This window comes from Gymnodraco acuticeps, unplaced genomic scaffold (genome assembly GCF_902827175.1).
Source record: "Gymnodraco acuticeps unplaced genomic scaffold, fGymAcu1.1, whole genome shotgun sequence".
In the NCBI taxonomy this organism is placed as follows: Eukaryota; Metazoa; Chordata; class Actinopteri; order Perciformes; family Bathydraconidae; genus Gymnodraco; species Gymnodraco acuticeps.
Window position 1 is genome coordinate 2,923,239 of NW_022991187.1, and position 25,986 is coordinate 2,949,224.

General features: G+C 41.1%; 1 protein-coding gene across 2 annotated transcripts; it reads left to right on the forward strand.

The window, feature by feature from the left end:
• Nucleotides 1-3,093: 3,093 nt before the first annotated feature.
• lzts1 (leucine zipper, putative tumor suppressor 1) lies at nucleotides 3,094-23,584 on the forward strand. Of its 2 annotated transcripts, none has more exons than XM_034238441.1 (9): nucleotides 3,094-3,219; nucleotides 15,401-15,736; nucleotides 15,823-15,957; nucleotides 17,259-17,421; nucleotides 18,208-18,581; nucleotides 19,126-19,299; nucleotides 19,431-19,562; nucleotides 21,381-21,575; nucleotides 21,809-23,584. In XM_034238441.1, the coding sequence occupies exons 2-9, from the start codon at nucleotides 15,515-15,517 to the stop codon at nucleotides 22,340-22,342; spliced, it is 1,929 nt and encodes a 642-aa protein (XP_034094332.1). In that variant the 5' UTR covers nucleotides 3,094-3,219; nucleotides 15,401-15,514; the 3' UTR covers nucleotides 22,343-23,584. The 2 variants fall into 2 exon arrangements, with proteins under 2 accessions (XP_034094332.1, XP_034094331.1); XM_034238440.1 differs by lacking the exon at nucleotides 3,094-3,219 and adding an exon at nucleotides 12,173-12,286.
• Nucleotides 23,585-25,986: the final 2,402 nt, after the last annotated feature.

Below are 25,986 nucleotides of genomic sequence, written 5' to 3' on the forward strand. Positions count from 1 at the left end.
TCCATTAGGAGAAACACGCTGCACTTTCAGAAACAATGCAAATATTAAAAACAGGAATGTAAACCACATGCAAATGAAGAAACATCTTCACCAACTAGACGAAACATTCTCATGCTTAACTAAAAGTGCTGCATAAACAAAACGCTACAAATACAACATGCTGAAAGAAGCTCAAACCACAACGGAAACAGGGCCACTAAAAAGTGATGCACACAGCTGGGACTGGAGCGTTTGTTTAAGTTCGGGGATTATAAAGCTGGCCAACTGTCACTCTCGCAGCTAGTCTGTTTCACATTTGTTAGTAGATTCTAAATTACTAGGTTAGCTACGTTAGCTAGATACAGGGCCGGCCCTTGGCATAGGCAGTATGGGCAAATGCTAAGGGCGCATCAACCCATCGGGGGCGCCAAAGATTGGGGAGAAAAAAAAAAGAAAGTTAAAAATTAAATTATTTTTTTTATTTTTTATTTCATAACAACACAATTTCCTAATTTTGGATCAACAAAGTACATCTTATTATCTTATACTAACAGAACTACGCCTATATTGCATACAGCGCCCATAAACTGTGGCACACCCCCCCCCCCAAATCAAGTTGAACTGCCCTAGCCCCAGTAAAAACCAGAGGTTTTAAAAAGAAATAGTTCTTTCTTTGAAATAATGGTTTTAGTGTGCAATTATAGGTTTTAATTTTGTATTTGTGTTCATTTTAAATAAATCAAACTCCCAAAAAACGTATACAGCTTCTGTGTGCTTTTATTAACATTGGAATTGACTGTGTAAGCGGCCGTGGGGGGGGAGAGCTTTAGAGAGCTCTCTCCTGAAAGACTGAGAGGCTCTGATAACCTCAGCTCAGTGAGGTAAAGGCACACCTTTATATGATCATTATAGTTATAAAAAATAAGAGAATAGATGAAAAACAGGTATAAAATACTATATGACAGTACAAAAAAGTTGTTATTAATAAACAAGAATAGAGTTTAAAAGGGGAGTGATTTGTAAAATATCCATAAAGAAAAAATAAATCTGCTTACAGTTCTGTTTAAAATGGGTGTTGAGAGATGTATCCATAGATCTCCTAATTTTGCTCTCAAAGTGCACCAGATTGATGCTTTTAACTTCAACATTAAAAAAAAAAGTCGGCCCGGGGGAGCATGCCCCCGGACCCCCCTAGAGGATGTTAGGTCCACCCCCCTTAAATCATGTTCAAATGGATAGGATACTAAATACAGTTGCATACAGCTTGTGTCCATATCTTTCTGTTTGGGTGGTCATGCCACAACCGTGCACGTGCATGAATGCGCGAGGCATAGTGAGTGTCTGCATTTTGGGGGTGGGGGGCACCAGCTAAAATCTTGCCTAGGGCAGCAAATTCGTTAGGGCCGGCCCTGGCTAGATAGTTTACGGCATATCTGCAATTATATTGGAAGGAATCATGCGATCCCGTTGTTAAAATAAGCCGATAAAAACATACTTGTTGTGTCCAGTGACAGTGGTACTGGTTGGCCATCATAAATTGCCACCGTAATTGTAACAAAATTCTGTCTTAAAGTTACCCTCCCAACCATGCACTCTACACACACACACACACACACACACACACACACACACACACACACACACACACACACACACACACACACACACACACACACACACACACACACACACACATACACACACACACACACACACACACACACACTCACACCCAAAAGGGTTGCTAAGGTATCATTGTAACAACCCACATTATTATTGATACCTTGCAACATGGTACAAAACTGATTATTTCAGAGCCCACATTCTTTTCAGATGAAATTATATGTGCACACACTCAAAAAAACACACAATCTGAAAATGTATACACACAAAGGAAGATGCTTTTTGAGGGCAAATAGGTAGTCAAATGCAGGGCTTTCTAAGAGTGCTCAGACAATGACACGGTGTACCTTTTCCTGGCAGTGCATATGTGATGAGGACAAAACAACTGACGACAACATAAATAAACCTGGATGTGGTCACTTTGTCACAACTTCAATTACAGGCTTGTATAAAACTTCCAAAACACATCATTACACAAATATATACACCCAATGGTACCCACTGAGTATAAAAGGGATGACAGTATTCTGTGGGCTGATTGCTACAGGGGGGAATATATTAAAGACAAATTGGCACTCCAGGAACACTGAAGGAAGTCTAAAACCGTCATTATATCTCCACTAGACATGCCCAGACAGCCAAGAGGAATATTGTTCATTTTGTTCACAGCCAGAAGCTTAGAACGTAATTGTATTATATCGTTATTATATGTGTGAAACAGACTGGAAGTTTTGCTGCTTCTAATTATGATGCAGAAGAGAGTTTTAGTGCAAAATGCTGGACATAGACTGTAGAAGAAATAAGGAAAGAATGATAAGAAATACATGGAGGCAAAACATGATGGATACAGAAAGACAAAGCAGTGATATGGAAGGATGTGTTGGCATGTCAAGTACTGCAAAAACTGCACTGCAGGGTTATAACCTGCACACCACCCTCCTGATCATTTATTCAACTCATCTGTTACATAAATAAACCAAAACACAACAGATCCGCCCCTGGCGTCCTGTGAGAGCCAATGCATTCAGCTGAAGCAGTGAAGCAGGTTAAATCTTCGGCAGCAGAGCACGGTGGTTACCAGCGTGGATGAGTCATCAGCCCAACAGCCACACAGGTTCACATCAATATAATCACACAACTGGACGCAGGATAACATCTAAATTTAAACATTTAGATCGCCTACAGATATTTGTGCTGGGCAGGGATGATGTGCTTTATGTAGGCATGCAGAGGCAGTAAAGTGGTTTGAAAAATGAATAGCTGGGCATGATGCCATGGAAAAGAGAGTAAGAAACAATAAAGTTAGAGAGAAGTGGATGAAAGGGTGAAAAAAATAAAGAAATAGTTCACAACTAAAGAGATAGGCTAGCAGCAGAGGGAGGGAAGATGGGAGGCAGGGTTTGATGTTCAGAGTGGGAGGGAGGCAACGAGGATACACTGTGAAGAGAGGGAGGGAGAAAGAGAGTGTGTATGGAGGAATGTGACTGTGTTCAGAGTATGGGAGATGTGACGGACTGACTGTACCGTACCAGGTATTGAAGAAGGGACCTAGAGAGATCATGCAACAGAAACACACATCTGTGACTGTGACGTGGGGGCAGGCAGACTGTTATGGAGGTAAGTACCTTCAGCGGGACGTGCAGGAAAGTTGTGGCTGTTCGATTGAATGTGACAGAGTACTCACAGTGAGTCTGGGTGGCATTACATAGTTGAGTATTGAGTGTGTGATTTGTTAAAGGGGGCTGACTTAATGTGACTTGTGGGAAGTTGTTTAGTAAGTAAGGTACCAAATGAAGGCATGGGTTTATTTTGTTTCCACATTTAGGTATATCCATTTGACTTAGTTGACTGAACGTTTTTCAGCATGGAGGAAAATCCAAGTCCTGCTATTTCCAAAAAAGCTCAAAGTCAAAACATGTCTGTGTTTGACGACATGCCAGCTCTGATTGAAATGTCAACATTTTCTTGTGTTTCTTTGCAGACAACTACCAATCATGTGATTTACTTTCAGCACAGCCATAACTTGACAAACCATTGTTTTAAAACTAGGGAAATGATAGGGTCTTTATTTAGATGTTGCACTATACACAGCAATTTGAGGAAATGAATGGCGTTGGCCACAGAGCCAGGTAGTTAAAGATGTTTCAAGCATGAATTAATGTCCATAATAGGTCCCACCCTGCGGTTCTCCTAAATCATTCAAATCATATTCTTATAATTTGACAGTGTAATTTACACAAGGTGGAGGTCTGTGTGGGGAATGATTCACCTTCAGCACAACCTCATAGTCTCAGGACTGTCACACCTGTGCACAGAGATATATGTGTTGAGACCTGTGGGGAGCATGAATTAGCTTACAAGGTGAATACGAGAGGAAAAGGCACCTGCTCAGGCATGTTCAGCTTTGCCCTGTACTCTAATTTATTGTGAGAAAAAAAACAACAGCGGAAGAATCACAAGGGGGTGTGGAGGATGAATGTCGCAAGTTGTAAAGACAGTAATGTCCCAGCAGAGAAAAGCTGTTTATCTGATGTTAAGTGCAGGATGATATTTGCAATTGTTTCTTAATAGCTAACGCAGTTTAGTTCCCTAGCGTGTGACAAACCATCGGAGCTGTCATGACCTGCTAAAGGATATTACGCGTCTTAAAATAACTGTCCCAGATACCCAAATGCAGCATCCTTCCACGAGTGAAGACTCTTTCTCAGAGAAATACAGCATCCCACCATCTTTGGGAGTTTTTGCTCTGTATGATGTTGCAAACTTTTCATGAATGATTCATGTGCTCAAAATAGAGGTATATTCTTATGGTATGTGAGTCAGCTGAGCGACTGTGCACAGCAGGTGAGTAACAGACGTGACTTTTAACTATTGAAAGAACCACACAGAGTTTCCCACCATGAACAATTTAGCATTGCAAGGTCAGGGGGGCTGTTATTGTGGAGCTAAGTGCAGCTATCGCATGCAGCACATATTTCCAGCTGCTTTCAGAAAGATATATAGACCCCTTACAGTGAGCTTGTTATGTCTTCTCTTACTCCCACACACACACACACACACACACACACACACACACACACACACACACACACACACACACACACACACACACACAGGAGGATGGTTATACTCCAGAATGACAACCTTATCACTGAGTCTTCAGCTTGCAGGGTCAATAGGCCTCAGGAAAGCCTCATTCTGTACCTATGAATGTCCTTCCACAGTGATAACGTATCAAACGAAAACACATAAGACAGAGTTTTAAGAAATGGTGGAGTGACTATGTGAGGAACAGAAAACTTAAGAGAGTTTATGTTGTTTTATGTTATGTAAAGCGGCTCTATGCTTATCCGGGTTTTGCCTTTCCTATGGTGTGTTATAGGTTTTTGTGTTTTTGTAACACTTGCGCTTCTATTGGCTAGCGCTCTAACACAATGTACGTGATAAGGGGCGGGACATATCTTGGCAGTTGACCAATCACAACAGAGCCAGCCAGCTAACCAATCAGAGCAGACTGGGCTCTGGTTTCAGACAGAGGGTGAAAAGAGGTGCTGCAGCACGCCTCATGTCAGTAGAGGCACAAAATACCTGAAATGAGCATAATAGGGCCCCTTTAAAAGATGCTTATCTCAAATTAATATTGTGTCTATTTATTTTATCAAGTGGGCTCATACAACATGTGTCACCATCACAACTCTGTACTTTGACTGCAAGTGTGCCTTTCATGCTGAAAGCTTTTATGACAATACATCAAGTTCAATTTCATATTCATGCGGCTGTTTCACCATGCATAAATGACACAGCGTGTTGAAAACAAGTGAAGGATAATGGAAAAGGTAAATATTTGTGGATAATGGATGAGCAATAATTCAAAATGTCTAAAAATACGTCCGTGTGTTACAATACATTCTCACTTGCTTTTTTTAGAGTGGGATAAATGCCTTACATGTAAATATTTCATGACTGTGGAGTTGGCTGGGGATCTCCTGTAACTTTAAGACACATACGACTCTGTAAAACTATTTTTGGATTGATTCCAGGTCACTGCATTAGTTTAAAGCATTACAGAAAAGTAAGTAAAAGACATATTGTAATAAAATAATCAATCGTGTAAGGATGGATGCCGCTCAAGAAAGGAATATAAAATACAATTTAATTTTAGGACTCCTTAAATTCACGAGCATCAATTCCCGTCCTTGTCAGAGCACTAAAGGCTTCCATTTAGACTACATTAAAAATACATTTTCCTCTACACTCCATCTGCCAAGGTTATGCAAATGCCTGAGCTAAAGGAGCAGTAGTAGGCCAGCCATATCAACTCAGTGAGCAGTGCACACAACCTCTTCATCTATTAAAACCTATGGAGGCTGGTTGTTGGGCTGACCTAATGTCTCATTTGAATGCACATAATAGTATCTGAATGCAATCTAATTCAAACAGGGGGGTCCGTCACTAAAAGCTAGCCTGTAGTCAAAGATACATTAACATATTCCACCTTCTTCTCCAGTAGGACTCAGATGAGGGTGTTGCACTTTTCTTTTCCTTATACATATGATGTTTTGGTGTTGTTTTGTTTCTTTCCGTTAACCGTCAAGTGGGAAATAAGTTTTTTTGTTGGTGTGTTCTCTTAGTATCCTAAGATACTGTTATGTTTGGCTGTGAAAAAAAAAAAAAGTATTATTATGAAGGGCAGACCATCTATTTGTATTTATTTGTTTTTTTTTAGAAAGGTCACATAAGATTGTATTCTTCTCCCTGCTCCTTTTCGCTCAATGGTAGAGTCATGTTTTGTGGCAATTATTGTACATTTGGTTTCATGAGCGGGACAAATAAAAATTATGAAAATGAAATGATAGATGCGGCCACACGGCTGCCAATAAAAGACACCGAGATCGAATGAATCAGCAATTACTCGCGTAATTCAAGTGAACGTGCGTTTAAGAAAGCCTTTTTCTACATGCACACTTTAAACAGAGGAGACATTGACTGTTTGCTGCACAGTAGCATCAGTGTATAATGCAAAAGTTAGATCCACACAATATAAATCTGTCTTCACACACACTTTTGTCTTTCCATGTCTGTTTCTTTCTCTTTGTCCCGTGCCTGGTGTTCCATCTCCTTACTCCAGGGCCGTAATGAGTGTCTGCTATTCTGCTCCTCAGCATTGAAGCGCTATTCATGCTCAATCTCCTTTACAATGCACTAAACGGATTACCCAATTAGCTGCTATTGGATGCCATTGTGCGTGTGCAAGTGTGTGTGTGTGTGTGTGTGTGTGTGTGTGTGTGTGTGTGTGTGTGTGTGTGTGTGTGTGTGTGTGTGTGTGTGTGTGTGTGTGTGTGTGTGTGTGTGTGTGTGTGTGCTTGGTTAGTAGATAGTGTTAGCAGTGAGAGTGGAAGATAGATGGCTGTCTGTACCCCACACTTCATTCCCAGTTGATGCTTCTGCTGGAAGCCACATTACTCATCCCCACAACTCAGCCACAGTGAGTAAGACATGGGAAAGTGTGTGTGCGTGTGTGCGTACGTGTGTGTGTGACAGTCCACATGTGGATGATAGAGAAATCGAAGGAGTATGACTTCCCAGTAACTCAAACCATCAGCCTATTATTCCTGGAAATGATCTCTCCTGTCACACAGGACCTGTTTCTTCTTGTCCTCGCTTTCATTTGTGAGTTTAATTTCCAGTGTCACGCCTGGGATAATAGAAATGCCTGCTTCATTACATGTGAATCATCTGTTACTCTGTGTGAACCGGATCGATTCTAGCTATCTAACGTGTTGCATCAAACCGGGAGCAGTATATTCTGCGTGCATTTAGACGATCGAGCGGCATAATAAGGATTGATTCAGATTGATCTCGCACTCAGAAAATAAAAGGCCCTAAACAGAAGTTTTAACCATTTACATTGTTCTTATGCTAGATAGCGCTTGTGGATATTCTAAATCTAAAATTGTATTTTGCACATAGGAAAAATATGTGGTTGCCCTATACTGCCTTCAATGTTTTATTGTATGATTTGACAAAAATAACCAAAATTCCTCTTGAGAGACTAAAGCTAGAAATTAAAGGGGACCTATCATGCAAAATGCACTTTGTGATGTCTTTTATACATAAATGTGTCCCCGGTGCGTCGGGGAACTCACGCAGCGTCAGAAAATAAAACCCTCTCTCTTTTCCTCCGTACCCAAATCTTTTAAAAACGGGTGTACAACGAGCGGATACAGATTCCATCCGAACTGACGTAATAGCGGCGGCGGACCCACAGAAAGTTGCTATCAGAAACAATGCCTGACGTGTTTTGGACGTCTTTGTTTACATTAGCAAGCCTCGCTAACACTCAGAGCTAACCTGTACTGAAGAGCACATGTGTTTAAAAAGCAGGAAATAAAAAAAGGAACTCACCTTGTGATAAACCTGAAAGAGAAAAAGCATTTGAGCTCCATACTGTTTCAGAAATAATCCTTGATGTGGTTTAAACAGGATGGCGTTTTATCACAACCGAATTTAACTTTATCTCCGGTAGAATTCTGATTAGGCATTAGCTCCGCCTCCTCTTCTTCTTTTTTTTCAAGCTAAAGACCCAAAATCCGCGTTTCTCTAACAGGGCTTCAAAAGAGGGGTTTGAGCAGTATGAGGGATGGCTACAATGGATGATCTGTTTGGTGTTTTGAAAAAAAACTTCACAGACATGTTTTGTATAGGCAAGGCAAGTTTATTTATATAGCACTTTTCTGTACGCGACAATTCAAAGTGCTTTACAAAACAAATTAAAAGACTTTTTAGGAATAAATACAGTAAAAACACATTATATAGGTAGTATGGCCCTACAATATATTTTTCAAATATAGCATGATAGGTCCACTTTAATTTACAAGAATTACTTGTGAAATCACAGTCAGTTAGAGCTTATGTTGGCCCACATGTTGAGTTGTAAATGTCAATGTTGTAGCTGTTCTTTAGTAGTCTACTCTTTCAAAGGGCTTGGAAGTCAGACATCCCTGCCAGCACTTGAACATGCGCGCTGGAAGCCTCTGCAAAACAAACTGCTTTCATCTCCGCTATCTCACAATGATAACCAAACTTTAACAACAATATTAACTGAGATGAATTAACTGCATCGAGTAAGGTTTGAGTCTAAAAGATGCCGAACTGACTTTAGTGAAAGGTATTGGCAGCCAATACAATACAAGAAATGTGTTGAAAAAAACAAGGCTTCATCATTTTGGAAAATGAGTAAGAAGTCAATGTTAGAGAGGGACTCCACAGAATGTAAACATCAAGTTTAGTCTATCTATTATCGGAAGTATTTTATATGTCAAATGATGTGGCTAGGGCATTCTAAAAGTCAGGAAATAAAACCCAGATGTCATCGGGGTTGAGCTTGGAGTTTAAAGATGTGGATATTTCTGAGCATGGAGTGTTAAGAGAAACAATGCTGTTGATTTTTATTAGGAAAAGTGTTTTTGAGCTTGATATGAAGAACTTAAAGTCAGGATATTTAGTCTCTTGCTGTTCTGATTTTGACTATTTCCAGGTCTCCTTAACCCTAACCCTAAGTCCTCCAAAGTTATGTTAAAATGGCCTTGATTAACCTTAAATTACAACAAAGTTATTGGCTAAAGCATGAAGTAAAACTCTTGAACATCTCTTTGAAGCTTTAAAAGTATGTTACTTATGAAAACAGTTTCAGCAGATTTGGCATTCATGTAAAAAACACAGTGTATGAAATTGTGTGTGAGCTTAAGACGCTGCATATGAACAAAGAAACATAATCTGTTTTAGAGTGACCTAAAAAAACAGATACACTGAACTAGATAGATTACACATGCATCTGTTAGAAATTACCATATAGACAGTGAGAATTAAAATGATGCCATCTGGCACCGTGGCATTGTAGAGGTACAGTGAGAACAGAGGAGTTCACGGTCATTGTGAGACAGGTATAAATCCTGGACCCTTACAGCACACTGCTGCCGTCCACTGGCTGTGGTAATGGATTGGCTATGCTCTCGGAGTGTGTGTGTGTGTGTGTGTGTGTGTGTGTGTGTGTGTGTGTGTGTGGTGTGTGTGTGTGTGTGTGTGTGTGTGTGTGCGCGAGCGAGGGGGGGGGGGGTGTATTGTCAGCTGGTCGTGTGCGCTACAGGGCTTTGTGTCAGGCAGGTCAGCTGGGGATCGAAAGCAAGACAACTCCCCCCCTAACTACACACACAGTCTTTTGTGCAGACACAAAACAAAACATGCAGCCCATCAGATATAAGATTAGATATAAGCATGCATCCACACACACACACACACACACACACACACACACACACACACACACACACACACACACACACACACACAAACACACACACACACACACACAGGGGCGCCGCCAGGGATTTTGGGCCCCATGAAAAGATATCACATTGGTTACTTAAGCATTGTTTTCTTAATGTTCTAAAATTGTTTGGGCCCCTGTCAGTCCCGGGCCCTGAGAATCGTCCTAACTTTTCACCCCCTTACGGCGCCCCTGCACGCACGCACGCACACACACACACACACACACACACACACACACACACACACAACCACACACAAACACACCTCATGATCCCATCTCACCAAAGGTCTTAAATCAAACTGCCCCCTTAAAAGTCACAAGGTCAGACCATTTGTACTGCTTATTAAAATTTGCAAAGATCAAGCAATAAATAGAATTTTAAACCCCTTCAATATTTGCGTGAAATAGAAGTGAAATTGAACGATTCTCGCTAGTGAGTGAAAGGGAACGTAAAAGTGAAATGGCCGGATCATTGTCCAGACAAACAGGCTTTTGGGGGGGGGGGGCAGCACAATGGGACTAATCGGAGGAACAATGCTAGGCCACGAAAAGGATGAGTGAGCATTGCTGCTGCTGCTGCTGCTGAAAAAGATGATGGTAGATCCTCTTTGTAGACTTTGTGAAAATACTTTCTAGGGAAAAAGAACCTGCCGACAGCACGATGTAAGAGGATGTAAACTTTGGTGCAGATCTGTCTGTTGAACGATGTCACAGTATAGGGTCGTGCTCATTCATTCAATTTGAACAAACTGATTTCTTTATCGATTTTTCTCGGGATGATATCAATGACTCAGTAGAGTTCCGTCACTGCATGCGGTAATAAAGCTGTCCTTTTTCTTCACATTAAGAGAAAGTATTACTTTACTCTTGACAAAAATGGGGTGTGAGATTTACACCTGTTTTGTAAGCCGCAGAGCTCAGGGGCCATATTTCTTCTGTTAATAACTTTAATAATAATAACTTTATTTGTATAGCACCTTTTCATACAGGGGATTGCAGTTCAAAGTGCTTTACATCAGTACAAAATAAGACATAAAATCAGTGTAAAATAGCAAAGCATAAAATGGGATAAAATAATTACAAATAAAAACATGGGGAATAAAACATAGAGAATAGTGCAATGTCAATCACAGAGAATAGTGCAGTAGAATGGTGTAAAATCAGTCAAATGCTTTGGTAAAGAGATGCCTTTTAAAAATGCCTAATGTATTGGCTTCCCTAATATTGTTGGGTAACGTGTTCCACAGTTTTGGGGCGTAGTTTACAAAGGCTGCATCACCGATCCTCTTATGACTCTTTCTGGTGACCTCTAATAGACCTGCATCTGATGATCGCAGTGTTCTGGCGGGTGTGTAGTTGTTGTTGTCTGTTCATTTGGAGCACAGTAGCTTGTAAATGTTTCTGTCGCGAAGTGTGATTATATTTCATCCACATTGTGTTTTGTCAACAGTGTGTACTCCGTGGGTTTCTGAACGCTCTACTGCCCTTAGAGAGACTCAGACGTTTGAAAGTGTGTGTTCTTTGTGTGCAGGTGTGTGTGTGTGAGAGTGTGTGTGTGTGTGAGAGAGTGTGTGGATCAGAACAAACAGCATAAAGGCAGGATGCTGGCAAATCACTATAAAACTGAAGCTCTCTAGCCTTCTCATTGTGAGGACTAGTCATTTATTTAACGCTCAAATATGGTCCTGGGCTGTTTGGGGAGAATACATCAACCGGCACACAAGAGTCCACACAAAGAGCGGCACACTTCAACAGACAAAGAGCAAAAAGAGAGAGGGCAAGCGCCTTTTTTTCTCCTTCAAATGAAGTGTTGTTTGTTCAGGGTGGGTGCGGGGCGCCGAGTGGGACGGATGGATGGAGGGAGGGACTGATGGAAGAAGGGGAGGGGGGGGGGGGGGTGAAGGATGAATGGTTATTACACAGTAAGTCGATGCACAAACGGAGGGTGTATGTGGGCGATAGTGGGGAGAATAGGGGGGTACGCTGGGGGTGTAAAAGATCTATTGTGAAGGCTGAGACTTAATCACTTGAGCGGCACACGCCAGTTCTATGGGAGCACATGTCGTACACTAGTTCCCCTAGGGGGGAGAGGGAGGTCCCAAAACACACCCACACACACATAGTTGAATTTACATGTCAGTTATAATACAAAGCTGGGTACAGGCCAACCAGAAAGACACGCCCCCTTCCACAAAACAGTTAGCAGACCCTCCTGACTGGAGATAGTGTGAGGTTTGAATTTGCTGCTGGTTCATTCAAGGACATACACACAGAAGTACACACACTTCCTCCAGGACGGGATATATGATTCTGCAGGGGCCTTTGCTAGAGATGGATGCTTACATTGACCTGGCAGTAAGTACAATCTATTGTTTCATTACTTCAGTCCCATGTCAGTGGAGGATGCTAATATGTGAGAGTGAGAGTGAAGGCTGGAGTTAAGCAGAAGAGAGGCAGTCACAGTCATGTCAGAGTGTGTTTGCATCAGGGCCACAGACTGCTATACAGGTACAAACTCAACATCATTAACATTTTCACGAGCGGTTTACTTACTAGCAGGTTTTTTTTAGGGAAACAGAAGCCTTGCGGGAAGACTTCCAACTGTCTATTTGATTTTTCCAAGATTAGAAGCCTCTATGCAATTTATGATTATCTTTCCTCCCCTGTTTTCACCTTAAATAGAGTATAACTGTCAGCTTCTTATTTTGTCGTAGAAAACCACTCAAACTCTCCAACTGTGTCTAACTTGCTGTCTGTCTCTGATGCTCCTATTATTCTCCTCATGATGTAACATCTATTTTGTACACGTCTCATCTTGCTTATCGTTGTTTCCTTGGCGATGGAAAGTGACAGCCTTGATCAGGTCGCCCGCCTTCATTCTGAATATTTTCCTTCAACTATGCCTATCAAACACACTTCAAGGAAATGACACTGACAGCTATGAATATCCTAGTTAGAAACACAACTGTACAACCAATAATTATGGATTAGCCTCGAGCCAAATGCATTGTACACTATTATGTGACTTACAGCAGGATATTAGGGCCATGCTTTGTTAGTGTGGCCATTATGAAATGCTTAGAGGCTGAGGACCAGGTGTTTAGGGAAGCCCACAGGCCTGATCAGCCAGTATGGAGCCCCTTTGCTACTAACTCACTGATGTTCCCCTGTGGGTTGGAGATCATGGTTAGCAGCATCTGGGGTCCTGTTGTATTTTAAGGGGAGTTGGAGAAAGCCAATAGAGAGCATCCCTTTTACCTCTCTGAATGAATATCATTGTATTATAAATAAGAATAGTAAAACAACACATATTTCACAAAAATATGAATACTATCTCTTTTAGTTCATTCTTTATTTTGTAGCGGACTTTATGAACATGATTCAACATTATCTGTGGTAACACATACACTATTATCTTATGTTTCATTTTTGTTATGCTATACGTATCCTATCATAGTAACAGTTGGACATTGTCAGTTACTATGGTGATGTATAGTGTGAAAAGTAATGTTTTCCCAATGGTTGCTTTATAGGATGTGTTAAAGGGGCCCTATTATTAAGCTCATTTTCAGGTTCGTATTTGTATGTAGTGCCTCAACTGGGACATGTTCTCATGCTTTAATGTTTTTCAGACTGCCTGTGCTGCAGCACCTCTTTTCACCCTCTGTCTGAAACCAGAGCCCAGGCTGCTCTGATTGGTTAGCTGGCCAGCTCTGTTGTGATTGGTCAACTGCTTAGAGATGTCCCCCAGAAATATCACGTTCAATGTTTTGGAGCGCTAGCCAATAGAAGCACGATTGTTTCATAGTGATGTCACTTTGTTACGGATGTAAATCGCAGTGTGTGGGACAGAGAAACTCCCTCTGGAGGGAACTTTGATTTGAGTCTTTGCAGACCATTTACATGCACACAAATCTATATAACAAACTACAGGAAAGGGAAAAACCCCAAAAGCTTTATAAATGCTTAATAAATGACACACACATTGTGTAGTCAAAGAAGTTGTTTGTCTTTTTTCTCACAACTTCTAAAATGTCATAGTTTCAGCCACTCTCAATATATTAAAATGTAATTAATAAACAATTGGAAATTATTTTTGATTAGTTAGTTAGATCACCATGCTCTGCATTCAAGTATCCAAGATATACAACCTGCTCTTGTATATATGTTTGTTTGGCGGGTACTGTAGGCTAGGGAATGCTAAGCCTTCCCAAATATGTTTGTCACTGCATCCTGGTAAAATAAAAATATAATGTATAATGTTTGACATTAGCGCTGCTTTGCAGCCACCTGTGCCCTGTAGGCCTACTAGCCTACAAAGCCAGTTCAACATATCCTGGATATGTTTGAGTTATCTTAACTAACCCTAACAAACGAGATCTCGCTAAGCGGTCATACTACGCTGGTTAATATCAACTCGGTAAATCAAGCCAGGGTTTCCCTCACCAGCTGAGAGCGCGTTCACGTGAAAGGGGCGGGGTTAGGAACATTTGACCAATCACAAACAGGGACAAGTGTACTGACAACGCAGCGTCATACTTCATTAATGAAAAGTAAACTAATATTAGACAAATATGAACTTTAAACATCCATGACTTACACATAGCCTATAATGCAGGATACAAGCCACATAGTTGCACCTGCAAGGTGAATATGGTGAAGGTGAACTGGTTAAAAAATAAATAAACTACCGAGTGTTTGAAAGCGTAACAGTTTTATGATATCAATCCCCCATCTAAGTCACGAGTGGATCTGACTTTAATTACATTTGAGTTGAGTGTTTCGTCAACCCAATGTATTGCTTAAAATAATACTTCTGCATACAGTATGTGACACTGTAAGTGTTGCACGGCCAGATACGGCTCGAGAAGCTGACTCAGATAAGGACATAGGCCTACGATATATTATGATATTATATGATCTGATTGAATGTGATATGAATGATAAGTGCGACATGTCGGCGTCTTCTCTGCATACGTCAGTTTAATATATTTGACTTGATATATTTGAACTCCGCACACTGAGGCGTCAGGTAAAGTGATTTAGCCTTCCCAAACCTGAGCCTCACGCGCCGCCTATGATGTGTCTCTACTCAAGTACAACAGTACATATGAAATGTTTGTATAGTGTTATTCAAGTGGAGTAAACTATAAGTAGCCTATTTGCGAGTTTGTTTAGAGGAAGGGCACCCTAAGGGCTATTTGTTAAATTCAACTGCCGAGCCATAAATGTAGTCATACAGGCAGAGTGCCGAGAGGGAATCTTTCTGTTTGTTTGTTTAGCAAATGTTAACACACCTGCTTCAACAATGCATGTCTGGACTGATTCAGGAAACAACAGAATTTAACAACAGTAATAAAGCATCAGAGGAAACTGTGGTTTGTCCTTTCATGGAAAAATGTAATGTTTAAGGATCAACAGCAAATATTCTCTATGTTTAATGTGTATTATATATTTCCTGTCTTGCAGATGGAGCCATTGAGAGTGCTGTTCTGGGGTCATGAGTTGTGTCTTCTCTTCTCTTCTGTGTAACTTGCTCACCTGGACCTCAGCACCCCCCTCCTCACCTATGCCTGCAGGACAATGGGCAGTGTCAGCAGCCTCGTGAGCGGAAACGACCTCAACAGCAGACACTGCAAGGAGTCTGAACATCAGTTAAAAAAGGGAGCACATCCTCAAAGAAGGAGCGGAGGTTGCAGCCTAGACGACTTACTGAAGTGTGGCTTCACTCAGGGCCCCACCCACCCCTCCAGAGGCCTGTCGCACTCCCGCTCAGGACGAAGTGAAGACTTTTTTTACATCAAGGTATGTGTCCTTTCATTTCAAACTATGACTTTAATACTGCACATTTCAGTTACAAAGCCTAACGTATTTATCCTGTTCCCTTAAAGGTGAGCCATAAACCCAGGTCAGCGTATTACAGAGGACCAATGGAAGATCATTCAGGTGGACAGAAGACAGACGGGGAATCAGATGGGGGAGAGCAACCAAAACTGCTGCTCAAGTCAGGAAATATTACTGTAAAGGTGAGAAGAGTGCACATTTTATCTTCTCTAAAGCTTACCTACTGTAAATGATATCACTACATTTTAAAGGAATGGTTGAACATTATGAGGGATGTCTTGCTTTCTTGCCATGAGAAGATTCATTGCAAGCTAATATTTTCACAGCAAATGTGTGGGGTGGACCAATACATTGGTTAGGTTAGTTTAGCTTAGCATTAAGACTGCTAACGTGAGGAAAAGCTAGCCGGGCTACATGCTCCATCTTGTAGAAAAACTATCCAAAATATCAGATATTAAATGAGATGTCCATTTAACAGCCTGATCAAATTTGGTCCGCTGTCCTTCAGTTAACTGGAATCATTACTATGGTTATACTTACGAACATTAAGAAGTCATACTGCATAACTGCGACTTTATAAACCTCACAGTTGAGTATAAAACATGCACAGCAGGTAGTTGAAATGGTAGCTGCCATTCCTCATAACCTGTGTTGAACCGTCTCAGCTTATTAATCACCCCCTCCCAGATTAATGACCTAAGAATGCCTTGATCTTCTCATTGAAGTCATTTCTGTGCCAAGAATAGGCAAACGGAGTCTATTTCAATAGGTCTTTATTCCTCTGGGGCAAGAAGGGGAGAAAGGAGAGGAATAGGTAGCAGCTTTAAAAGAGACGGAGCGGAGGATGTGAAAGAAAAGAGAAAGACGAATCGAGGGCCAAAGAGAGTTTGAGGGATAGAAAGAGAGGAAAAAATGAGGGTAGGCATCCCAGTCATGAAGTCAGTGAGAAGGAATGCTGAGCTCACAAGCTTTACTTCTTACACTTCAGCAGTAGCTCATATTATTAATATTACAGAGAAGGGCTATTCATCTTCGCTCAGACAGCACATGGGGGAGAGATGTGGGATGCAAAGGGGGAGGAGAGGAGGTCTGATAGGAGGGGAGGAATGCTACTGCTGCGACGTTCTTGGACAGCACAGATGGGGGCATGTGGAGTATAAGTTTATCTTTGAAATGAGTTTTCTCTTTTATGACAGTCTGGTGAATTTGACTTGCAACTACTGCTGCGTAGCTTTTAATACTGCCAGCATGTAGCGAAGGAATTCTGCACGCTTTAGTAATTCTATTTTCAGCATGAAAACGACATGATTGGGAAAAATATCTATCCCTTTTACTTCTACCGAGCAATATGTATCTCTGTGGAAGCCAGTCATTACGATTTCCAAGTTTCAGAATGGACCCATCCGTGGTTTGTGGAGACGCTGAATATTAAAATAAAAATTGGGAAGAGCACCCCTGACTGTATGTCATTTCACTCTTCCAGACCTCTGCTGACAAGTCATTGGTCCGTTCCACTGCCTTCAAGCCTGTGATTCCCAGGAGTGCATCCTCCACGGAGACAGGCCACAACAGCCTGGACCACATCCTCTGTCCTCTGGAGAGAGCCCGGAGTTCAGACATCAGACACAAGCACGACACCTTCTCAGGTTATACATTATGTTCAAATGCAGCAGTAGAACAACTAAGTCGATGTACTCAAGTGTTGTATTTAAGTAGAATTGAGGTACTTTACCTCAGTATTTTCATTTGATGCTAATCTAAACTTCTCATCCATTACATTTTGAAGCCAATATTGTACTTTTTACTCCACTACATGTATCTGATAGCTTTAGCTACTTAACTGATTCAGATAATACTTTACCAGACGTGACATACACATTAATGCATCAATAAACACAATCCAGTCATTTAACATATGATTATAAAATGGGCCATTACGCAAACGGGTACTTTTGGTACATGAAGTTTATTTTGCGGCATATACTTTTGTACTTTACTTATGTGATGCAGTACTTTTACTCAGAGTATTTTTACAATTAAATATTGCTACTTTGACTTAAGTATAAAATCCAATTACTTGTATATAGACTCTTATTGCACTATTTCTATTCTATTTTATTTGTATTTACTTGCACTATTTTATCTGTGTTATTGTGTTGCACTGTTGGAGGAGCCTGTGACCTAAGATTTTCATCGACATAACTACACTGTAGCTATAGCCTATGTACGTATGAAAATAAAAGCCTTGAAAAATATTGAATCTTGAAAATCTTGAGTACTTCCTCCACCTCAGTTGAAATGCTATTTTAAATTGTAACTATACAATGAGACAACAAAAGTTAGAACAACAGCTTGTGCTACAAAATTCAACAACAAATTTGAGTTGAATGACACATTTCCCCTAACGTAAATGTAGTTTATTTTCCTTCCAGGGACTCTTTCTGACTCTGGACGTAACTCCATGTCCAGCCTGCCCACTCACAGCACCAGCGGCAGTCTGATTGCTTCCACGGGCCCCGTCAGTCACAGTGAAGGTGGCCCAGCTCCCGCACACCGCCTCAGCAAGGGAGCGCTGCCCAACTTCCCTCCATGGGTCAACGGGAATAGCACTAACCTTGACTGTAGCTCCAGGCCTGGTTTAAATAGCACAGGGTTGGACGCTGGCTCCCCACTTCCTGCAGATGAGCCAGGAGTGCTCTCTGAGACTGCGGGGGGGATCCGGTCCCCCATTACTACAGATGAGTCTCTGATTGAGCGTTTGGAACAAAGGCTGCTGGAGAGAGAGACTGAACTGCAGGAGCTACAGGTACCACACTGTCGCATCAGCAACTAAACAGCTTGTTCATCAATCAGTATGTGTTTACCATTAATCAGGGGTGTTAAGTAACTTTACCAAAGTACTGTCCTTACAGGTATTTGTACTTTACCGGAGAATTTCCATGTTATGCTACTCTGTACATCTACTCCAATTCAGAGTATGAAGTACCTTTAGTTACTTTGCGGATGATTCATGATAAACAATATAATCAACACTTAAATTAGACTTTAGTTACACCTGGATTAAATTCACAAGCTACCCAGCAGGTATTCAAGAAATTAGAATGAGTTCCACCTTTACAAGCTTTGATAAACACATTAATACATCAATTGTAGAAACACATAATATATGATTAAGAAATGGGGCAATCTTCATAATAGGCACTTTTACTTTTTTACTTCAGTAAGTATATTGTGATGCCAATACTTTTGTTCTTTTACTTGAGTAACATTTTGAATGCAGGACTTTTTACTTATGCCGTTAATGACTGCAGAACTGTGATTATTACTAACATGTCTTTCCCTTGCAACAGGTGAGTTTTGAAGACAAGGAGGTGGGAACCTGCCAGCTGTTTGAGGAAAGACAGATGTACTGCTCTGAGGAGATGGAGGGGCTGAAGCAGCGATGCTCCACAAAGCTTCGCCAAGTGTCCCACATGGCTGCGAAAACCCAGCAAGCCCTCCAGCTGCAGGTCAGCCAGCTCCAGGTCAGACCACCTCCTATTTTCTTTTTAAATCTCTGGTTCATCTTAAATGTGACAGTATTTTACCTTCTCATTTGAGAAAATACTTTCCACGCACAAACAAAAAGAGAAAAGAGAAATGTGTTCTTGTGCAGGCTGAGAAGGAGAGGCTGCAGCAGGATGTCACAAAGCTCACACAAGAGAGGGATCGTGTTGAGCTCAGACTGAGGTGTTATGCGACAGAGAGCACACAGCTCGCTCCAACACTTGAGGAGACTCAATGGGAGGTGAGTGATGAGTCATATGTGTGAGATCAGTTGGGTTTGAAAGCTTTCAGCACACCAAACAATGTGAAACCTTGATCGCTGCAGGTGAGATGAGGGACATTATGTTCCTGCATCACAAGAGGAGAAATCACCATCAAGTTTAGTAGAAGAAAACCCACCAAATGTTCTCTTTGATATGTTTCTGAGTATTTCATAATGTTGCCTTTCAACATCAGAGAATGATCAACACTTCTGAAGTCCATTTTTCAGCTAGTTCTGCAGGGGGGGGGGGTTTAAACAGGGTTGCCAACTTTGGGTACCTGGCTGGAGTGAGATTTTGATATCATGGGTTTAATTACACATATGCGCACTAAATGACTGCTATCGTGTCAGCAGCGGGACCTTAGCATATATATAGGATATACAATATATACAAATACACAATATTGGACACAGACTATAAAGGGCACACAGTTTCATTCACTAATGAAAGTCAAACACATGTTTGTTTCCACTGTTTTATTGTGTGCCTGTCGCGATAAGCAATGAATTGACTTATCGTACGATAAATTAAAATGAACTCGATACATTTCCATTTACATGAGGATGTGACTAGCAGTTTGAAAGGATGTACTTGAATTATTATTATATATTATCGTTATGTCAGTGGTCTAAAATGGTCATACAACGGTGCCGACAATATTATCGTTTATCGCAATAATTTCCGGGAAAAGGTATCCAACACAATTTATTATCGTGAGAGGCCTATACATGAAACACACACACACAAACAAATCTACAGACTTACTCCAAACTGCCAAATATATTAATTAACGCACTCTCACTCTCATATACTCTTTGACTCTATTTTGGCCTAGTAGAACATTAAGCAGCAGACTTTTACTTTTTTATCATTTCTACTGGATCTGCGCATGCGCAATACGGGTCGGGGATCGACCAACCGGCTCTCACTGCTCTGCTGCCTGTTAATGTTGTTAAGAGTGGTGGGGGCGGGGAGGGAGCGGATCGACAGCTTGAGCAGCTGTCAACTCAACATTGTAAAATAAGTTTAACCAACCAAAAACGATCGCCGTTCATCTTGTTTTTGGCGTGAGAATAGTTTGGGCAGCGTGAGAGCGTGAGATTGAGAGCGAAAGCGTGTGTCACACGCCAGATGCGTGAGAGTTGGCAACCCTGGTTTAAAGCCACCGAGTTTACTATTTTGATTCAGTATCACAGCTCTCACCAGAATCATTTCCAGCCGTTTCATCCAACTGTAGCCGACGCCACCTGCCCAACAACAAATGGAAGACAAACAGAGTTAAAAGCTATGGTGAACACATCATTGGACGTTTGGCAGTTAAAAGAGACAAAACAGAGCCAACATGACAGTGAAACCGGCCAGACACACAACTTTAAATGGATTTTAATGTGGCATAAACATATTTGGAACAAATTTCAATTTAATGTTTGAGTTGAAAATATGTAAATGTTGTGTTTACAGCTTGGCTCTCTACTAGCCCAACTTATTTGATTTTATTATTTAAATGTTAAGCTTACTTTTGGCATACGGTGAGAATGTGAAAGTAGTGTTCCCCATGCAAACTATTCTTACATGATGTTTTATAAAATAAAATAAATGAGTTATATTTAATGTCACAAATGTCCAAAAGAATTCTCTCATCATTTGCTGTGTGCTATGATTAAGGGAAATGCACATGAACATTATTAACAGTATAAGAGTATTCAATTGTTGATCTGTCCTTTAACTGCCGGAGTGGCGTACATACCACACATTACAACTGGTTCATCTTCATTATCATATCTGTCCAAATGCAGGTGTGCCAGAAGTCAGGAGAGATCTCCCTGTTGAAGCGGCAGCTCAGAGACTGCCAGACGGACGTCCAACACAAGCTGAACGACATCGTCAGCCTCAAGGCGTCGCTGAAGGAAAACACGGCAAAGATGGATATGCTCGAGAGACAGAACAAGGACCATGAGGAGAAACTTCACTGTCGCACCAGAGAGGTGGAGGTGAGTCTGATCTTCATTCAGTGGTAATTCATTCTACCATGGCATTGACATAAGAACGTGTGTTTAATGCCCACACAGTGCTTATAATATGAAAGCACTTGGAAGGATACTTCACATTATTTGCTACACTCAACTGTGACCTCCAGACAATTGCTATGTCTGTGTTCAAGCAGACTTAGCATACATGTAACCAAAATAACCCTCTTAAATGCTGCCCATATGTTTTTATTCAGGTGTGTGAAAATGAACTCCAGCGCAAGAAGAATGAGGCTGATTTGCTGAGAGAGAAAGCTGGAAAACTGGAGCAAGACATTCAGGGAATGAAACAGGATCTGGCCAGGGCCAAAGAGCAAAGGCAGAACAGTTTGTCACCAGAGGCCCAGACTCAGGACTCGGAGAGACTGAACCAAGGCTCAGACTCCCCCACCCGAGGCCAGGGGGGGGAGAACAACAGACAAACATCCACCCTCCAGAGGGAAGTGGAGAGAATGAAGCAGCAGCTCAGGGAGGAGAAGGACGCTCAGGAGAAACTGGCCGGTAGCTTTGAGCAGGAGAGGCTCACATGGAACAAGGAGAAAGACAGAGTCATCAAGTACCAGAAGCAGCTGCAGATCAACTACCTGCAGGTGCACAAGAAGAACCAGGACCTGGAGCGGATCCTGAAGGAGCTGACGGCCGAGCTGGAGAGCCGGACGGAGCTCGGCATGGACATCAACTACAGCTCAGGGTTACAGACTTACGACGACGTTATTGCCACGGAGATTTGATGGGAACACTCACATGTTGAGTCAAAGTGAACTGAGCACTATTTTTTTCACCACAGATATTTATGATAACAGCTGGACTTCCTTCACTGCCTATTAGTGTTTTACACGGGTTATGTAATAGAATGAGCAGCAGTGCATTTTGTGTCCAGGGGACAGAAGAAAATATCTGTTTGTGATGACACAGTCAGTACTTGTTTACTATGAAAAGGATTTGTGCCAAAATGATCAAGCAAAACCTGCTAAGTATGAATATAAGAAAATGAAATAAGTGAAGTAAAAAGGGTATAACTTGCAAACAAATGAAATGGTTTATCCTGTAAAATATTGTTTTTCCCCTTTTGTATAATATATATTTTTGTTCACAGTTCCCTTACACTACTTTCACTTTTGAGATGACTGTGAACTTGCTTCACTGGATTTGGTTTTCTCTTGAATTCTTATTTGTGCTTGATACTTAAGAAGCGTTGCTTGATTTTATTGGCACAAACATAATTCCTCAGTTTAGGGTAAAGCATAAGTTATTTCATTTGTTTGTTACCATGATGTCCAACAAGATAACTCATCATTTGGATAACTTATCGTGTAGAATGTGGTCAATGACACGTGGATGACGAGCTGATGTATCTGATTAACGCCTAATGGTAACACATGATAAGCATGACAGTGACGTATCATCTGTGAGCCTTAACAGACTTTTCTTTGTTTACATGACTGTATGCATGGAACATAGATATAAGCCATTTTATGAGCCATCAAAACAAAACATGTCTTATGATACAAGTATTTATTATACCCACACAAATGTAAAAGGAAATGTGTTTTACACTTCACACAACATTCTAAAATCATATAACCTGTCATGCATTGTCACCCCTTACATTCAATTCAAAAGTAAGGACCTTATTCAAAGTGCACTATAGTGAAGTAGATATATTTTAATAAGTCATATGAATGTCATCCTCTTAATCTTGTCACACTTAGAACATTTCAGTAAATGCATCATGCAAGGCAGTATCAGCAGTGGGCGGTGGTGGCGAAGTCCATAGGGACTTGGCTTGTCAACTGGAAGGTCACCAGTTCAAGTCCTGGCAAGACCAAGTGCTACCAAGGTGTCCCTGAGCAAGGCACCACACTGCTCCTAACACTAGGATGGGTCAAATGCGGAGAAACAATTTCGCCACGAGGGATTAATAAAAGTCCATTTTATCTTATCATGACATGTGTCAATTCAAATTAAACATAAGTGACTCGTCGAAAACCATTATTGTTATTTATGTAATAAACTATTTCTTTGTAGCAAACCTTAGGCCTGAAGATGTTCCTGATGTAGAAAATGCACAAATAGAGTATATGCTATAACACCTCTGGCAGATACCAAGGGCGAATGCTAATGTGAGGGGTTCACTTTGTGTTTTGAGAGAAAGAGGGATTACACGGGGCTGGACGCAATGCAATAGAAGCAAATATTTACAGAGAAACAGAGGGAGATCTCGCGGTTATATCTACCTCCCTCCCTGCGTTGTTCATCTTACTTTCGTGCGCTGGCACTGCTCCACTTGGAGAAAAACAAACCTTCCTCGCAGCGGCGCCACACGTTTGGCTCTGCTGTTTTGGAGCTTTTCCACTTCCCACAAGGGCAAAGTAGTTTGTGAAGCAAAAGTTGTTCTGCTCCACCCACTCCATACTCAGGGGCTCGCGTACACTACCAGGCAGGAATATATGCACACATTGAGCTGGCCTAAGTGTGTGGAAAGTTCTGTAACGAGGCTTCTTGAGATTGCTCAGCTTCCCACCAGTAACATGACCACCGCGGGTCCAAATCCATGTTTACACTCCTAACTTTGGTCCTTAGAACATAGAATTGGTGAAATAGGGAAGTAGAAAAGACAAACAAGTTGATAGTGCAGAAATGTCACTGGTAAAACTTTCTAGGAATTCAATATACAAAAATCATTCACTTGTAGAAAAGTGAACAAGTGAATGATTTTTGTATATTGAATTCCAAGAAAGTTTTATCAGTGACATTTTTTTCTATTTCCCAAAATAAAAGCTTCAGTGAAAAAAAAAGGTATGCTGGGATGAAATTTGAAATAAGTAACCTACCAACAAACACTCTAGGGTGATTAAAAAAAGTAGCTAATGTTTGGCATTTGTGTTCAAACACTTTTGCTAAATTACTTTCTTCTGTATTCTGAAATTCTGTATTAACAAAAATGAATAGTTTAGCCCTTTTTTAAATTGAAGATGTATTCACACATCAACAGAATATTGTTGGACAAACCTGCGTATGGCTATGAATACATACTAAAACTGTACTTTAATGCACTTGAAAGATATGTAAATACTTTTGATTGAGTAGGCTATCACCACACCAAAATGGACAATACTGCAGCTATACATGTGTAGCTTGTTAATATGTGTCGGGCTCATTCACAAGCTAATGCTGGATTTAATAACAAACATGAATGATATTGGTATATAATCAACGCTTTTTTCCGACTGCGCTTTTGTCAATCCCTCATTATCATTCTCCATTCCTCTTGGACTTTAATGTGAAGATTGTTTTCCTCTCCCGCCTAATCATCTAATTTGCCTTTTATAGTGTTTCTTCCCTCACACAGAAGCTCTTTTGCAGCTCATCTGCTGTCATTACTGAGCTGATTGGACCAAATCAAAACTGAAATCAAATTAAGGCCCATTGTCAGTGTGCGTTGCTCCGTCACTGACATGAAAGGAGGACCACCAACAAGAGATAAGAAGAAATTCAAAGTCGCTGCTTTGACATGAAAGAAAGCAACGGAGCTGACTGGATGAAGGGACGTGAAATAAATACGCATATAAAGAAATGTACACCGCAGCAATGTTCTCGTGTGAGTCATGCAAGAAATACGAGGCACTTTCTCATGTGCTTTACCTGCAGACTAGTTTAAAATAATATTTTCAAGGCACATTATTAAAGGTGGGGTAGGTCAGTTTGAGAAACCGGCTCGAGATACACTTATTATATTCCATGGAATGCTCTTATCATCCCGATAGCAATGAATATCTTAAAAGGTGGGGGAGGTAGGCCACTACGGCTTCCACAGATGACGTTTTTTTTTATGGATTTTTTGTCAAAGCACTTAAGATATTCATTGCTATCGGGATGTTAATAGCATTCCATGGAATATAACAAAAAGTGTATCTCGACTCGAGCCGGTTTCTCAAATTTACCTACCCCACCTTTAAGTGCTTTGACAAAAAATCCATAAAAAAATATCATCTGTGGAAGCCGTGCTGTAAAAAGCACGACCAATCATCTGAGCCGGCCCGGCTAAAGTAACTGGATGGCCTACCTGCCTGTCAGCCTTCCATCTGTGCACAAACTTATCTCGTGCCCTCATTGGTCATGTGCGCGTTCGTGTGTGTTGGAGGAGGGGCTCTGTAAGGAAGTGGCAGATTTTTGTTCCAGCTGTGTATTTTCAAATTCTAGCGCACTCGAGCTGGTTTCTCCAAAATTACCTACCCCACCTTTCATTCAATTCTGTTTTACAATGTGTCAACACACTCTCACTCCCTAAGCGTCCAGGAGCGACGTTTGGTCAGTGTCCGTGGCGTCCAGTTGTGACGCTCCTAGGCTCCTTCAGCGTCATAAAGGGACGCAA

What these genes read in the sequence shown, in the direction of transcription:
- lzts1 (XM_034238441.1), top strand. Translation starts at nt 15,515, where the DNA reads ATGGGCAGTGTCAGCAGCCTCGTGAGCGGAAACGACCTCAACAGCAGA. An exon ending in CAAGCACGACACCTTCTCAG is followed by an intron (nt 17,422 to 18,207) that starts GTTATACATTAT and finishes TTTTCCTTCCAG; the next exon opens with GGACTCTTTCTGACTCTGGA. An exon ending in TTGAGGAGACTCAATGGGAG is followed by an intron (nt 19,563 to 21,380) that starts GTGAGTGATGAG and finishes GTCCAAATGCAG; the next exon opens with GTGTGCCAGAAGTCAGGAGA.